The sequence below is a fragment of the Poecile atricapillus genome, chromosome 2 (assembly GCF_030490865.1).
Source record: "Poecile atricapillus isolate bPoeAtr1 chromosome 2, bPoeAtr1.hap1, whole genome shotgun sequence".
Classification (NCBI taxonomy): domain Eukaryota; kingdom Metazoa; phylum Chordata; class Aves; order Passeriformes; family Paridae; genus Poecile; species Poecile atricapillus.
The window spans coordinates 133,958,737-133,973,835 of NC_081250.1; the positions used below are offsets into that span (position 1 = coordinate 133,958,737).

At 35.7% G+C, this 15,099-nt stretch overlaps 1 protein-coding gene across 22 annotated transcripts in view; it reads left to right on the plus strand.

Annotated features, from left to right (window-relative positions):
* RIMS2 (regulating synaptic membrane exocytosis 2) overlaps window positions 1-15,099 on the plus strand; it is a 447,907-nt gene that overhangs the window by 99,184 nt on the left and 333,624 nt on the right. For all 22 annotated transcript variants that reach the window (XM_058833029.1, XM_058833039.1, XM_058833034.1 and 19 more), the window contains one exon: window positions 14,482-14,789. In XM_058833029.1, coding sequence (XP_058689012.1) covers window positions 14,482-14,789 — 308 coding nt within the window. The remainder of the gene's footprint in view (window positions 1-14,481; window positions 14,790-15,099) is intronic.

Genomic DNA, 15,099 nt, shown 5'->3' on the forward strand with positions numbered 1-15,099 from the left:
TCTAAATTAGATCTCATGTGTTGTTAACTTTTAGGGCCTTACTGTCATACCAAAATACACTGTTGGTTGGCCATCACAGTCAATGAGCAGGGAGATCACACTACATTGTAGTCCACAGTCCAACTTAATGTTAACTTCTTTGAGTTGGTGGAGATGTTGGGGAACTTTTTTTTTTAATTAATTAATTTTTTCTTTTTTTTTTCCCCTTTTATCTTCACTGCAATGCCCATTGGCCTATTTTCTCATGCACAGATCGTGGGCTTACCCCCCACAGTGTTCAAGAAAAGGGGAATGTTGTCCTAGGAACTGCCAATCTCATTTTCCAGCTTCTGCTTGAAATTTAATTGGAAAATAAAAATAAAACAACTTCTTCACATGATGTAGCTTCAAACTGATCTTAGCTATGTCAATCCAATGGCTACATGGGGTTTTAGATCCATGTAAGGCGACTTTTCTTTTTTATCTATTCTCTGTGCTTAAAGAACACACTCAAATATGTTTCTTGCTTTAGAACGTACAGAAAACTGATTATGAAAGTGAGTCTGAAGTTCTTTTTACACTCATATTTGTACTTCTGTATTAGATAAGCAAGGGTTTATATGCCCAAAAGCTTCTATAAAATTTTTCACCCACAACAGTCAGTATAAAAGACACTAGTTCTTCCTATAAACCTTGTCCTTTACATATACACTATGGTGATGTAATTTTACACTACAGAAATTAGAAGTAGCTGTTTTGGTTTTAATTGGTACTGAATTTCTGAAAAGCACTAGAGGTAATTTTTTTGTTGTTGTTTTTGTCAGTTTTTGTTTTTCTAGCTATTTTTCCCATCCTGATAGCACTAGAAATTTATCTTTTAACTGCAGATTATTCAAAATAAATTAATTTTCCATTGAAATTATTCTTCAATCTATCCTAAAATAACCTGTCCTAAAACATGTATGGAAACATTGCTATAACAATAAAAACTATAACACATAAATAAATTTTCACTTTTGTTCAAATTAATAGAGCAAGAGCAATTACAAATAACAATTCTGGAACCAGAAGATGAAACAGTTCTTGAGCAGTAAGTTTTATTTGCCACCTGTTGCAATATTCAGAAACATTACCATGTGCTATTAAGTTCCAGGTGTAGACCTTTATCAAAGGTAGCTCAGCAAATTCCTTATTTGAGTCCCAGGTGTGTAACAGCACACCTAGGACTCTTTGGACACAGTTAGACATTATGGCACAGCAGGGGATGGTATAAATGTTTAATTATCTAGGTTCAGCTTCTGTGGCTGGAAACCAGTGCCTATATATATAAATAATGAAGACATTGCTAGTAATAGAGTAAAGCAGCAAACCTCCCAAGGTGTTTTTTTCTCCCCTCAGCTGTTTACTTAGAACTTTATTTAGCTAGTGTCTTCAAGGAACAGTTCAGTGGTAGGTTGAGGAACTAAAGAAAAAAAGGCCTTGCATCTGGGTTTCTATCAGTCTGCTCTTTAGATCTGCTGTGGCGAAAAAAGGAATTTGCATGGCCAGAATCTGTTGATACATGAAATGTTGTATGCGCAGGCAAGATAGTTAGCTTAGTATGAGTGCACTTATGTAGACAGTTTTAGCAGATGTTGAACTTCAGTGCATTCAAAGAAAAATTTAAATAAATGTGAAAAATCCTGTGTTTAAACAAGATGTCACCTATGAACTATAAACAGGGTATTCAAAAATTAAAATTTCCATGGTTTCAGTTATTATAATGATGCTTTCATTCAGCATCAAGAAGATCTACGGAAAAGACTGGATTTCAGGTAGCTAATTCAATTTTGGTCAATTTATGTGTGTTACTGTTTGTGGCTTTTTGAAAATTAGTTTCATGTAGTTCACAAGCCCTTTTTAGCTTTTTAGATCAGCAAGAAATAATATACCAATGGTTTGTAAACCAAATACATATTAAAAGGATTTCTGTTTGATATAAGGGATAATATGCTTTCACAAAATAAATCCCTACAATGTTTTAATATTGATAGAATCCAGATGTATCTTTATTAATTTAAGTGGGAATCTGAGGTTTTTTTTTTTTTACTATGTGTATGTGTACCTCCCATTCATTTTTAAATGTTTAAGGTTGGTCAGTGTTAATCACTAGTGTTCGTTTAACCTGTTCATCTTTCAGTTTCAGTGTAATTGCTACATAACTTCAGAGTCATGACCTGTTTAATTAAGGTGTTCTTGCTCTCAGATACTTGGTCATGTGATTATGAAAGATGATATTTATTGCTGTTAATGATTTGGATTTCTTACCATATTAGGCAGGCAAAGTATGGGATCTTTCTAAGAGGTTAGATTAGTTTAACCTCTACATTGAACATAGGGTTCAAATGCCTATTTCTCCCAATGTCTGCAATTGCCTAGTGTTAATTTTTAGATTATAACACCATGATGATTGTATATTTTTTTAATAAATTGGTTTTGCTCTGTAGCTGTGAAGCAAATTCATCCTGCTTTGCTTCAAATTATTTTTTAGTTTTATCTAATCTTCGTTTGACTTCTGTTTTTTATTGTCATCATTGTGGGTGGCCAAAGAAAACTTTCCGTGTAGTGAGTCTGGCCTCAATAACTTGGGGCGGAGCATAATTGTTTACATTGTTCTTAACATTGTTGTACAGTAAAAAGTGAAAAATTAGTTCAAAATTTAGCCTATAGATTCAGACACTAATCTCAAGTACTCATTGAAAATGTCTAAAAAGCTATATTTTATTCAAGAGAAAGTGCTTTATTAATGTTGACCATGTTGCAAAGGATTTTTTTGGTTGTAATTTATGTTTCCAGAGTCATAGATTAATATGATTGTTTTGTTTTATAGTTATTCATCTGTTTTTCTTAACTGGCTACTTATAAAATACTTTGAAATAAAATAGCTATGATCCCAGAATGTTAGTCTTTCACAATTTCATTATACCAAAAGCTTAAAAAATTGCTATAGATATATTTAGTATTATGAGTGGGATTCTGATACCATCATAGGTAAGGGTTTGTCCATGCCCCAAGTTCACCAAATGCCTGCCTGCTTTGTAAGGTCCTTACTCTGAGGAGAACATGCCACCAGTTACAGCTTACACTTGGCAGCTAGGGAAGAAAAAGAGTGAAGCAGACCACCATCTCCACTTTCCATGGACTTAAATGTGGGTTAGGTCTGGTCCAGAACTGAAAATTGAAGCACATATAACATCACCTTCTGAGGAGATTACAAATTCATTCATAAAGAAACCATTGCGTCAGGACTTAGTCTCAACAAAAGTGCCTGTTTAACCACTTTTATTTCTAAAGTCTCAAACATTTGGTCTAGCCCATTTATACAGGCTGCATGTGTGTTTTCACAGAGCTGACTTGCTTCCTTCAACGTTGTCTGTAGTGAGCATTGAAAAAATGAAGGGAGAAGCAGGGGCCACATGGAGATGTATCAATAGTAAGATTCAGTGGTTTAACAGAGTAAATTGATAGGATTTCAGCTGTGAGTTGGAATGTAAAACTACACAGCCTATTCAGAAAGAATTTCCAGCAATCTACATGCTCTTTTTTAGGCAAGTTCTATGTCTTCTCTAAGGCACAGACACAGTTTCCAGGATATACTTCTAGAAAGCCTTTTATTCTTGTGAGAGGTTCAAATCCTGATGCAAAGTTTTTCAGGACAAAATTCTTTTTATAATTTGGCAATATTCTTTGAAAAGTCTACTATGTAGTTGTTAGCTGCATATTGAAATTGTAGTGTGGTCTCTTTTTTGAAGAGTTCAGTTATTTATGTTCTTCAAGACACTTTGTCCATTACTTGTCTGCTGTTCTTGCTTCATCTGGATTCTCATATTAAGAGTTTGGAAGAACATGAAGGACTTTATTAAAGTATGACTGCTTTGGACTTTCAGTTCACATATACAGAATACGGTATGTGAAGAGTTCTATCATGATATATTCAACTTTTCCTACAAGAGGGAATGATACAAAAGGACTATAAAGTAGGAAGTGGTCATTAAAATGTAGATACAATTATCTGAGTGAATTTGAAGTAGAACTAAGTTTAGGGAAGGTGATAATTCTCCCTAATAACACTTTTAAAGCCTGCTAATTTATACTAGCAGAGAAGGGGAAACATTCATCTAGCTACCACTGCTGAAGTATCAGAAGGACTTGCAAATGTGGAATTTGTAGTTATTTTAAAGTAAGAAATAATTATGGAAGTACATAAACATGCCAATATATATAAAGTAGAAGTATAGGCAGTTAACCATATTTTCTTCCTAACAAAGGGGACTATTTGACAATGGATTAAAAAAAAGATAAAAAAGAGCTTTATTTCATTGTTCCTTTTTTCCTTTTGTTAAATATAATTGATCTCTCCAGCATATTGATAGGTGTATATACCTGTGTAAGGTGTCACTAAGTCTGTGGCTTTTTGACCCTTAGTCTATTCTATTTTGAAATTCACGAAACAAACATACTGACATACATATAATTTTTTTTTTTAATGTTGTTTTTTCTTACTATTCTGTCAGGCTTAACTATGGCTGCATCTATTGCAGGCAGATGTGCAGCTGTTGGAGTATGCAGCTCAATGTAGGTTTCCAGGCTGGATAGCACAGCATCGAGAATGCTGGAGGGAGGCAGTTGTCCCACCACACCATGAGCTGGTTTGGGGTACCACACTGTACAAAGGACATCAGACTTTGTACAGTGAGTCCAGCGGAAGGAGATTAAAGTGGTGAAAGTTCTCAAGGGCAAGACTTAGGAGTAGTGGCTGAGGTCGCTTGGCTTGTCCTGGTTGGAGAAGGCAGTGACCTCATTGCAGTCTCTGGCTTCCTCACAGGCATAGGGAGGTGGGCTGGGGAGCTTCTGATTGGACCAGATTTCAGATTAGGAGAAGGTTCTTCACCCAGGGGGGTGGTTGGTGGTGAACAGTCTCCCCAGAGAACTGGACAAGGCACCAAGCCTGTTCCAGGAGCATCTGGATAATGCTCATAGTGATACGGTTCAGTTTTAGGCAGTCCTTTGAGGAGCAGGGGGTTGGAGTCCATGCTCCTTATGGAGCCCTTCCAACTCAACAAAATTCTATTATTCTATATATTTTACATTTTGTCTGAGAGCCCCGCTGCTGTGACTACATTGCTAGAGCCCAGGCAGCAAGTTCATGTAAAGTTGAAGAATGTTTATGTGGGATTCAATACAGCAGTAACTACACGATAAGCATCTCAATTTTTCTATTACCATGATGTTACATTTCATTAGAGTTGGATCTTTCATTTTTCTCAGACAATTTCAGTAATGAATGATGACACAGATGATGTAAATGGTATAATTCTGTTGATTTCAATTTAGTGCCATCTGTAAACAGACCCCAGGCTTATTGTGGTCCTATCACATTTCCTCCCTTTTGGCCCCTTGCTGATGTTGATATTGTGTCTTATATTTATAAATAACTTGTGAACACTTAGTGCCATTCATCTTCAGATAGTTTACAAGTGTTAATTAATGATCATGCTCAGCACCTCTGGGCTGTAGATAATTTGTTATTTTTATTTGCTGGTCCCTTAATGAAGCTGTGACATCAGTACAGATTTTTTAACACAAAGGGGCATAAATGACATCTAATTGAGACTTTTAGGAAACAAAAGTCTCAAAATGAAATCACTTTATGATGCTTGAATATTATTTGACATTGCCTTTGAGAGTAAAAGTCTTGGTAAAATAAAACAACTTGGAAGTGTCATTTGGATTGTTTCTACCATGTCCTAAATTTGGTGGAAAACAAATATTTAGTATATTAATAGCTCATAATAATTAATTCATATTATAATATTTAAGAACATATTGTAATAATATTTTATTAAAACCCCTAATATTTTCAGACATTCAATATTTGTGTAAAAGCTGTTAATGTCATCAAATTGGATAGAAAAATTTTGAAAATTAGTAATTCTAATGCCTGTTTGTACTGCCCTTATTGCAACCATAACTGCCTATTTGTACTTTTTAACAAAAATTTGTCTTTTCTCTGTCACAAATTTCTAATCCATGAACAAAGTTGCTCTAACAACAGTCTTTATAGAGAGAATTATTTTTTTAGGAATTAAGGGAACAAATAGGCAAAAACAATTAGACTGAGGAGTTACTGTCAAGTAACTTGTTTTTTGTTGTGCAGGGATGGCTAAGGGTTAGTGTAAAAAAAACCCCTAATTTCTTTGCAGAAGCTTAAATTATAGTAGACCAACAAAAATTACTGGTTAAACTGAAACAATGAAGATTAATTGAATAAACAAATAAGGGGAAAACTCTAATCAACTTCCTAGATGAGTTCCTCTAGCCTTTGTACTGGGGAAGACCTTTAATATTTTCACTAGTGACCTTGGCATAGAGAACAGGAAAGCTGTAATTAAATACATTGGTTACACAAAGTTGGGTACTTATCAGCACAGGGGAGCAATGGGATACTGCACAATAGAGAACCAGGTGACCTTCTGAACTCCTGTAGTGAAAATGAGTGTGATAAAATAACCACTAAGTGTAAAATCAGGAATTTAAGAACTAATAAGGCTTTCTTCTCTGAACTACAGGCCAGGGACTCCTGTGTGGCTCAGTCTTGATCAACAATCCTGAATTCTGCTTTCCATCGCAGGGTAACTGAATCCAAGCTGCTTATTAGGAGCAGTTTTTGCTCCATGCTGTTCACTCTGTGCTGGCATTGTCTGGGAGATGCTGGTTAGCAAAGGCCTGACTGTGCCAGGAAGATAAAAATTAGCAGGCAATGCTGGGCCAGCACCTGGTCCTGTGACAGGGTTATGTCTTCCTAGTATAGGCATAATCTCAAAGAGCAAAATCTATTTGGTCTTGCAAAATGAAAGCAGAGATGGTATATGATTGGTCACTACAAAAACATCAGGCACAAACACTGAGGAGAGAGAGAGGAGCTATTTACGCTTAATGACAATACTGGTACAAGAATAAATAGCAATAAACTAGTTTGGAATATGTGAGCACTGGAAATGAAAAGGCATTCTTTCCATTGTAGCTGTAGGACTTGGAAAAGCATTTTGACAGATTTTGGGCTCATTATTTGTAGTTAATTTTAAGAAAGTTTTTTATATTATGAAAAAAAAAATAAAAAATTCTTTGAAACAGCAGGCAACTGGAAGCAATCCATGAGGTTTCTCCCTATCCAGTGTACTTAATGAGCTTAAGTTTCCTAAGAAAAGTGCAGGAACTGCATGCTCAGTTATTTTGCTTTTCTGAGACTGTTACAAGTCTGCAAATTTGGTAAATATGTAGCTTGGTCAACTGTACATTCTCAGTATACTAAGTAATTATTCAAATTTCCAAGGTTAGAAACATCTTTTGTGAAGCATGTTGTAAACTCTGTTCACTTAGAGCAGGTTTATTTCATGCCAAACCCAGTGCACTTATTTAATAAACCCTCATGGCCCCCTGGAGTAGTGTGTAGGTTTATGTATTTCATTTTGGAAGCAGTGCAGCTGTATTTGTTGAGACATCATACTGACCAGTCTGTACTATGTCCAAAGCACACCCAATGTCACAAAGCCATTTTCTCTCTGGAAGCCTGAGTGCCATTCTAGTTCTTCATGAATGACGAAAGCTCAAGAAGGAGCTAAGTATGATCACTATGGCACTGTGTAGGAATTATGCACTGCCTTCACTGGCATGGACTGGACAGTTTTGGGTTGTGCCTGTGCCATTATGAAAAAAACCAAATTATTGCCTTTACAAATCTTGAAGAATATCAGATATTTTATACATTTACTTCTTTTTATACAATACATTTTAGGAAGGATGTGCTTTGGCTTATATTAACCCAGCTAGATTAGTGTTCTAGCTATCAGTTTCTGGTTCTACTGTGCATTGGGAGGGGTTGAAAAAAAATGTATGAACGAAATTACTAGTATATGTCTTAAGGATAGTAAAAGAGTGATACAAAAGAGATACACTGTCCATTAGAATAACATCACCGTTAATACAAACAAGTGTACCTTTTAAAAATTGTAATCACATAATTTTCACCGTGTAAGATAGTGTCATATAAATACATAATGTATCAGATGCATGCACAGAAGTGATATGCTTATTTTACTCTGACTTGGTTGTTTATGGCCATTATAACTTCATACATGATGTATCCATTCACTACAAAGTCAAGAGCAAACTTAATCGCTCCCCCAGTACAAAGAATTTTTGTAGTGCAAATACACATATCCCTTAAAATATATATAAAGATCTGTTTGTCTCATACCAGTATTATAAATTTTCTCACTTTTATTAGCTGGTACTGGAATTCTTGTGATATTGAATACAATTTTGGGGGATAGGTATCTGTTTGTCATTACAGATACAAGAAAAATAAACATTATAGCAGTTTTGGCATTCAGTCAAACTGATTGTAACATAAAAGTGAAAGTCAGTGCCATAGCACAGACTAGTGGCATAGCAAAATACTGAAAAAACAGGTAATCTTTATCAACTTTCATAAAATCACAAATTCAGAAATTAACTTTGCTCATGTAATGTACTTCACTGACTAAATGTGTTAATGTAACAGAAGGAAATGAAAAGGGGACTTGTCTGTACAGTCAGTGCAAATGTAAAATGAGTAATTGAAAATGAAATGGAAGTAAAATGAAATGGAAAACTTTCTGTTTCATTAAAGTTATAACCAGACTCTGCTGCTTGCAATGTACGAGCATAAAGATTTATTCCATTCACTCCAAAATAATGATTTTGTGTCTTTAAAATAGATCTTAGCAGCTGCGAAGGATGAATTTGTATTCTGGACACAAACCTCTAGAATTATGTCTCTACAGAGAAATCATACAGACATTGCAAAAACCTCTTTGTTTTCCAAAAATATTAATGTTGGCTATGGATATAAATATGCTATATTTAAGTCTTTCACAGTCACAGACACTTTCATTAAAAAGGAATGTCAACCCAGAAATTTTAAAAGGAAACACCTTATAGAAAACAGCACAATTTTTCCCTCATCAGTAGAGGAAATTTGTACTCTTGGCTGTAAGAGAGAACATAGACTTCAGATGGGAAGAGCAAAAGGGAATTACTGTTTTTTTAAGTGCAAGCATGAGACATGTTTTGGTAGTGTATAGAACCAAGCAGATAAAATTTTATGTTTTAGCTAACTTTAGAAGTCTTACAGTCTGATTTGAGGAAGATTGAATTCTAAGTAATAAGTAGGGTACTTTAAAGTCTTACTTCTGACAGGGACAACTAATGTTATTTTGCTGGAAAATTTTGAGAGATATTAATGCATTCTGAATAGAACTCAATAACCAGAGAAGCAGTTCCATCTCATTTTCTGGGGAGATGATATTCAAAGTCCCAAACCCAGAACACTCACTTATTAAACTTACAGTTCCTTGGAAAAAATGTTACATTTCAAATAGGCAAAATGAGGAAAGATTAGCAGAAACAGGGACTAGAGGTAAGGAAGATACTGTTCTGATACTGGGTCTATATTCTCTGAAGATGCACAGATTTGCTACAGTAAGTTGTGGTTTCCGTCACTGCACAGAGGAAGGTGACTCACGTTACTCAGTTCCAGTGCTGGTTTGGCAGGGTCTATTCCACATTGGCATGTGGAGTCTTTTGGGTGGTGCCCAGTGACAGGATAAGGAGCAACAGCCACAATTTAAAATACAAGAAGTTCCACCTCAACATGAGAAACAACTTATTAACTTTGAGGGTGTCAAAGCACTGAACAGGCTGCCCGGGGATGTCGCTCCCTCTCTGGACACATTCCAAACGCACCTGGACACGTTCCTGTGTCACCTGCTCCAGGTGACCCTGCCTTGGCAGAGAGGTGGGACTGGATCATCTTCAGAGGTCCCTTCCAACCCTAATGATTCTGGGAACCTGTCATCAACATAGTGACTAATGGAGAGATGTACTGTGTCCCTGATGAAACTTCCTTAGTCCAGGGTGGCTTCAAACATTGCACTGCTCCATGATGTAATGAAGTTTTGTACTGGTGACAAACTGGGGGGAAAAAAAAAAAAGACTGGCAGTAATGTATTTTTAATCATGATTAGTTACCTTAATGACCCAATCAGAGTTTTTCTACTCTTCCTTTTGTCTCCCTTCCTTTCAGAGCTGTTGTCTTGTAATCTTGTATAATTTTTAAAGAATTGTATCCTACATGAAATATGAGAGCCAAAAAACCAACAAAAACATATGAAATTTGCTTAAGACTACTAGCAGCAAGCACAGCAGTTAATATAATACCTATATATATATATATTAGATGCTTCTGCTAAGCAGGTGAACTCTAATAGATTTAGTGAAATACTGTGGAAGCCTTCCAGCACAATTTTTCACCTCAGCACACCTGTAATTCTAATGTCCTAAAGGCTGATGAGGATTTAGTGTAATTATTTCTTAGGCTGTAGTGTCAAAGCTATCAAACTCAAGCTTATGTGTAATCAAATGAGCCTTTTAATCTAATCTTAAGTAAGGTTTCCATTTTGTTTTCAGGATTTAGTGTTAGACCATCTATAACTGTACTTACAGGAACAGTGAATGGTGTTTTTTAAGGTAGCTTTTCACATGATCTATCTGAAAATACTAAAATGAATGTTATATCCTTTTACTAAATTGTTTTTTTTTCCATTTGAAATATCTGTGGATGTAATTGCTTGATAAATACATTTCCCATTTATTGAAGTTGAAGTGGTCTATCAAATATGTTTTCAAGAATTTTATCCAAGAACAAAAAATTTTAATATCTTTTTTAGGACAATGCAAAGAAGTGGGTTTTATTGTGCATTATATATTTCTGATATGTAGATGTGAAATGGCTGATTACTGTAGGTTTTGTAGAATTTGTTTTATGGGCCCATGTAAAAATAAGTGCTAATAAAATGTGATGAAAGCTTCTGGGCAGGGTTAGAACTGGGAGCATATTATGAATAATCTTACCAAAATAGTGAAGAAATCAAAACAAAGTTAGAACTTACTAGTTCACTTCATAGAACTAACCTTTAAGAATGGAAAGCAGATGGAAGGTTTAAGGTAAATCTGTCTAATCCAAACTTGGAATACTTATTTTCATTGTTGTATATAAAAAAAGAAATTATTCTTTGAAAAAATGGATGTAAGGGGTAATGTGAAAATGTCAGGTATGTTTAGTGGGCTCTTTTCAGCAGTGAGAAGTCGATTTGAACCGGACTTCAGCAATGCCTGTTGTGTGCACTAGGTGGTGTTTCAGCCTTTCCTATGGCAAAGCACATCCCGATCCTGTGCCACCAGCAGCTGGGATTCCAGTTCTGAGCTAGTACTTAACGTTGGAGTGGAGATTTCCCCCCCCGTATTTTCCTTTTCAAATTGGCAGTGTTCTCGTGTGGAGGATTGACACTCAAAAATTGCAACACTGATTTTTGTGTACAAAATGTGCTCATGACTGTTTTTAGAAAGGTGGTTAGGAGATTTGCGAATGGGTGTAGTAGTGTGCCTACCCTGGACTGCAGATTTCAGATGTAAGGGATTAGTCTTTTTATATTTCTATTTTAGAAGGGAAAATTCTGTGTTTTCTCCTCGCAGGTTTGTCAAAATGCATTTATTGAGCATGCAGTCCACTCGTGTGGTCTTTGCTTCTCTGCAGTTCTGCTGTCACATCCCAGTAAATGCTGTGTCCTGGCAGGGACCTGGCAGGGACAGAGCTGCTCTGCATGTGTGAGCTGCTGAGCACTGTGTCCCAGGCACCTGGGGGCAAAAGGAGAAATCCTGTCCAGGAGCATGCCACCTTCCCATCTGTGCTCTTATGACACCATCCTACAAGTGTGTCTCATTTAATTGAGAGGTCTGAACTATAAATTACCGGTATTTTTTAAATTGCAAGAATATTTCTATGTGCTGTGATAAGATGGGGAGGGCAATTTTGCCCATTACTATTTGAGGGCTTGTAACTTTTGTGCTCACTGAAAGCACAAATATTTCTGTGTGTGTGACAGTTTCTATTCTTCTCACTGTGTGTGAATACTTGAAGCTAAATTATGTTAGGGTTAACACTGTGAAATCCTGCATGTTGAAGTTATTTTGGAAATAAGGCTTTATCCGAAGTGTGACCTGTAATTATCATTAAACCCTCATAGAAAAGCAAGAAAAAAAATCTGAAAAATTGATAAATCTATGCATTTTAAATGCCATGTGTTTGATTTTGTTTTCAATCTGAAATATCCTAAAGAAACATTTTAGGAATCAGTTTAGGTCAGGAGTACTCTTCCTGATTCTACTTTTAGAGGCAATGATAGGAAATCATAGTGATTCAGAAGGAATTCATATTCTCTTGGGTACAAGAGAATAATGTTGGTCATTCTGGAGCCCATTGTCTGGGGACAAAATTATATCAGCCAAGGAAAAAGTTGCCCAAGTGTTTTGACTGTAGTATCTAGTTTTTTTGATATTTTACCATCTCCTAAAAGAAGTGAAAATAGCAAATGAGAACTTTGGGGGATTTTACCTCATTGTCATTCAAGTTGTTATATATTTGTATACTTACATAATTGTTTCACATCTGGTTGTTTCATTGCTCTGACACATACATGGGAAGTTTAGAGCTACTTTCAGCTGTGTACAGACCTAGCAGAAATATTAAAGTCTTTTAATTGCTGTTGAGTAAAGAGGGAAAAAATACTTCCGTCTTGGGTTCTGAAATTTAACCTTGGGTCTTTCTCATGTACTTTCTAGCTTAATTAGCAAAGGTAAAACAGACCTGTTCTTAAATTTGTATTTGAATGATGTCCAGGCCTGAAGCATACACAGTTTTGACCTTTGAATGTCCTCTAAGGACATCTAACATACCTCAGAGGGCAAAGTGCTACTCGGGGAGTCTCTCTTTTTTGCCCTCAGTGCTTTGGTGGTTTGTTCTGTCTTGCTGATGTAAGCAAGCATGAGTTCTCATAAATGATATCAGCCCTATAAAAAGCTAAGAAGGAAGTTTACTAGGATGGGGCATACCACCACCATTAAACGGGCAAGGGATGCCTTTTTGAGTAGGAACCTTGAATCCAAGGAAGCTTCTATATGAAGCTCTCATTGAAATATTTTTTGTGAGACTGGACTAGAGAGCATGGCCCAAATTATCTGTTAGATTACAGCCTGGAGAATGAAAGCAAGATAGAGATTACAACTTCTGAAACCTTTTCTGGAGGACTGAGCTAGATGTATTGTAGATGTATCTTCCATGTGATTCCATGGAGCTGGCTGCTTTTGAAAGAGTGATGAATGTTGATGTAAGCCTTTGCATGTCCTGTACTCTAAAGCATTGAAATACTACAGCTTGCTGTAGGATTAGAACTGGAGACATGATAACTAGATTGAAGGCTGAGTGTAGACATTCAAGGAATATATAGTAAAACTGGTACAATTTTCTCTGTGAACTCAGACAAAAATACATAAAGGGAAGAGGAAGAAAAATAAAAGGAAGCTAAGGCTTAAGAAAAATGAAGATTAAAGAGTGAAGGATGAAACTTCTAGTGAATTAATACTATCTACAATCCAAATTTTAGGGTAACACAATAATCAGTTTGAATGGTCCAATGTGTTTATGACTTGTGTCTTGTATTTGATCCACTGCATTCTGATTTGTTCTCATATTGCATAATAACTGAATGTTATTATGAAATTAACTTACAGGTAATTGGTGTTGATTTCCTGAATTGCCATGTGGCTAAGGTGATCAGATATGAAAGCTTTGCAAAGAAGTACATTTTAGAATATCAAAAAAATCTCAGTACTATATGCAGGATCACACAACTGGGAGGCTGCAATTATTTTAATAATTTAGTAAGCATATATTGAAAGCTAAATTGTGGGTGTGAAGTGGAGAGAAACACCACCTTATACATTAGTTATAAAACAGCTTTGATTTAAAATTGCTCTGAACTTGTAGTCACTTCTTGAAGTCAGCGTCTTTATTCAAGCATTGGATATAGACCACCATGGAAGTAAATCAGCAGACCATTTTTGAGAATTACAAAATTACTGTTTTGCAATTGCAGATGACCTTTTCTAAAGTTCCTTACTCTTAGTGAGAGAATTAAGATGGATTAAAAGTTTAATGATTTTTTTAATTAATTTTTTCTATCATCCTCAAATTATAGTGCTAATTTTCAAAGCTTACATTTATTATCATTAGAACCTTTTCATTTAGATTGCTACTATCTGTTGCTTTCCCTTGTATTACAAATAATGAAAAAAAAAAGATTAAAAGTATTTTTGTTTTTTCTTTTTTTTCCCAAAACTAGTTACTGCAAGGTTGTACAGGCATATTTTATTGTATTGTCACTAAGATATTGTAATTTTAATAGAATTAAAACTGCAGTCATTCTGCTTTGGAGATGGTAACAGTCAGATGATGTGTGCTTGCTGTAAATGTTGTAGACAGTGTTTACAAGCTAATGGATTTTACATTTAAATATGTCTGAACAGGTAATGTGGGTATGTAACTTGTGCCGAAAACAACAAGAAATCCTCACAAAATCAGGAGCCTGGTTCTATAACAGCGGATCCCACGCACCACAGCAGCCAGACCAAGAAGGAATTCGAGCTCTGAGGAACGAGGAAGCACCTCAAGAGAAGAAAGCAAAACTGCAGGAGCATCCGCAGTACCAAGGACCTTCAGGTGACATATCCACACAAGCTTTGGACAAAAACAGATCTCAAGGGCTCACAAGACAAGACTCAATTAAGAATGGTTCAACAGTAAAGCATCAAGTAACAAGTGACACATCAGACAGGTAAGAAAGTATTCAATGATTATCCTGGTAAGATCTGATGAATTTATGCTACAAATTTGGGTTTATATTTTAAAATTTTGTCTTATTTTTATTCTGTAGTCTATAAAGTACATACTGGGAATTTTGAAGCAGCACTGAGAAGTCTTTTGTTGGTTTCAGATGGTCATAGCCAGTGTGTGTTTTTCATTCCTTCTCACTGAAAAAATGTGGGACATGACAGTTGCAGTGTGACAGAGTTTGTCCATGTGCTTGCAACTTTGTCAAATTACAATCATTGTGCTGTGCAGAATGTTACCATATTTCTTTTGTG